This window comes from Nannochloropsis gaditana (assembly GCF_000240725.1).
Source record: "Nannochloropsis gaditana CCMP526 unplaced genomic scaffold scaffold093, whole genome shotgun sequence".
Taxonomy (NCBI): Eukaryota; class Eustigmatophyceae; order Eustigmatales; family Monodopsidaceae; genus Microchloropsis; species Microchloropsis gaditana.
The window spans coordinates 62,432-64,778 of NW_005803860.1; the positions used below are offsets into that span (position 1 = coordinate 62,432).

A 2,347-nucleotide genomic window follows, 5' to 3' on the forward strand; every position below is an offset into this window, starting at 1 on the left:
GTTACCCGGGCCACAGCTAGAGGGTGATCTTGTCCTCGACTGATCTTCGGATCCTTCTACGTTTCCACGCGAAAAGTAACACTCGGTCACAGGACCTACATTTCAACAATGAAAACATATTACAAATGTGGAGATCAAGTTGTTATAGCAAAGTACGCGCGACTAGACATGCAACATGGACAGCGACCCTCGACTTTCCCTTTCGTGAGAGCAAGGGAGCCCACTTCAAACGGGGAGCCTTCTCGGGTTTATAAAGGACAGCAGAGTGAATCGAGATTGAAAAATCTGTGATGGTGTACATTTTCATTTGCACCTTATTATAGTCGCTGGACAGGTGGTTGTTTACATTTGATAGGGACATGGCAAAGGTCCCTGTCTTCGTACGCGTGCAATGATTGTAGTGGTATGGTATCTTTTTCCTTCGGCGAGTAGAGGTCAAACGGCCTCTCTATCGTTGAGTCCATAGGAAGTATTATATTGGAATCAGACTGCTTGGTCACGGGCCTACGTAACAAGGTTAGTGGGGGCCCGTCATCCGTCATCCAGGGTTTCAAGAACTCTTGAGCGGACTAGCACAAGTCATCATGTAAAATAGAACTCTAATGCTAGAAGTCCCATTACCAATTGGACGCCGCGTGGAGCGACATGATCGCTCATATAGCCGCACTGGCATAATTAAAGCGTGATTTTCTCCAAATTTCAAAATCGTGTGAAAAAGAAGCACACACACAATTTTGCACGAACTTTCCTGTTGAATCTTCGAATGCCCGATTTTCTTTTCTTTTCCTTGAAACTTCGAGTCTTCCTTCTAACCTCCCTTGCAGCAACACCTCTTCACGCCAAACAAGAAGATGACATGCCAGCAGCTTGTAAATGATGTTCCAGATCGACAAGCTACCAAAGCAATCTTCTGCATAGGGCAGTCTTCCTCTCAATCCCTTTCATCCTTCGCTCCTCAGTAAGAAGCCATGGGTGCGGGTGCCATCCCACCCATCCCCCCGTATGACATCGTTACTGGCTCGGGAACAGGCAATTCGATCTCCTCCTTGGGCTCCAGCACATTCACCACATCCGACAATTTAGCTTTCGGGCCAATCTTGCCAGCAGGGTCGTGCGGCAGCATGATTTTCACCTTGACACCCAATACACCTTGACGCATCAGCACATGCCGCACTGCGTAATCCACGTATTCTCGCTTCGCCTGCCCGGACTTGATCATGTACCCGTCCTGGAATTTCATGCTCTTGGCACGCTGCGCACGGAGCTTGCCCGAGACAATGACCTCGGCACCCTTGGCACCCTGCTCCATCACAAAACGAAGCACGCCGTAGCAAGCTCGTCGGACCGCCAGGCCCCCCAGCAGCTTGTACTTCAAAGACTCGGCCTGGGCTTGTGCGCAGAGTCCTCGTGATGCTACCTTCTCAGCAAAAAGTTCAACGACACCGTCGGGAAAATTAAAGCGTTTCTGGATCACCGTAGTCAGCTCGCGAATGCGCTGGCCTTTCTCACCCAGCACATTCTGCGTACGCGTGGCTGAGATAATGATTTCTGTGCGAAGGGGCACTACACGAACTTCTACGCCGGCGTACCCATCCTCAGCCAGCTCACGCGTCAGGAGCTGTGAATGCGAAATAATTTAAGGGGGGGGCGAAGATAAGGACGGAAAACTCAACTGACATGGAGCTCTACTGCCCCTCCCCAAAAGAAGAGTCTATAGCGGCGTTGCTTCTACAGTTCTCGACAGTCAAACAAGTGTGCTCCAATAGTGAGGGTGACGATCTCTGACAAAGTGGTTATTGTGTGTAGCCCATCATCAGCCCCGCGGCCCAAGGCTCACATATACATGAGCACCTCTCCAGGCCTACGTACCTCGTTCAGCTCGGCATAAAAGACACCATCCGCAATAAACTTCCTTTTCTTGGAGATGTTGGTGGTCATGGTTGACTGTGCCAGAGCAAAGCGTGAAGCGTTTGGCGGGATGGGAAAGAATTATATGAGGGCCGTGAGCATGACAGCTAGTGGTAATACTCTTTCAAGGATCAGGGCCTGTGCTCATCACACATCGTTACCATATCATTCGTACACGTATCCATGTATGTTAATGAAATTCTGATGGCTCCTTGAGCATACACTCCAAGACTGTGAGAGCGAAGGCTCCCTCACTCCTACCGCTACCACACGACCCTCATCACCACCAACGACTGGCACATCAATCCCAACCCCACTCCCCGCTGCCGTCCAAACATTCTCCAAATGTACCATTTTTTCGCAAAGGCAATAAGCACACAACCAGGCTCCCACGACCACGTCTTTTTGTGCCAGGAGCAGTGGGGTGTTTTCTGAGCCA

At 50.2% G+C, this 2,347-nt stretch overlaps 1 protein-coding gene across 1 annotated transcript; it reads right to left on the minus strand.

Annotated features, from left to right (window-relative positions):
- Positions 1–744: 744 nt before the first annotated feature.
- Positions 745–1,948, minus strand: RP-S3E (small subunit ribosomal protein S3e). The gene is made up of 2 exons (XM_005855805.1): positions 1,870–1,948; positions 745–1,618 (listed from the first exon to the last, which is right to left on the minus strand). Exons 1-2 carry the CDS (start codon positions 1,936–1,938, stop codon positions 956–958), a joined length of 732 nt encoding a protein of 243 aa, XP_005855867.1. The 5' UTR covers positions 1,939–1,948; the 3' UTR covers positions 745–955.
- Positions 1,949–2,347: the final 399 nt, after the last annotated feature.

What these genes read in the sequence shown, in the direction of transcription:
- RP-S3E (XM_005855805.1), bottom strand. Translation starts at nt 1,938, where the DNA reads ATGACCACCAACATCTCCAAGAAAAGGAAGTTTATTGCGGATGGTGTC. An exon ending in TTTATGCCGAGCTGAACGAG is followed by an intron (nt 1,619 to 1,869) that starts GTACGTAGGCCT and finishes TCGCATTCACAG; the next exon opens with CTCCTGACGCGTGAGCTGGC.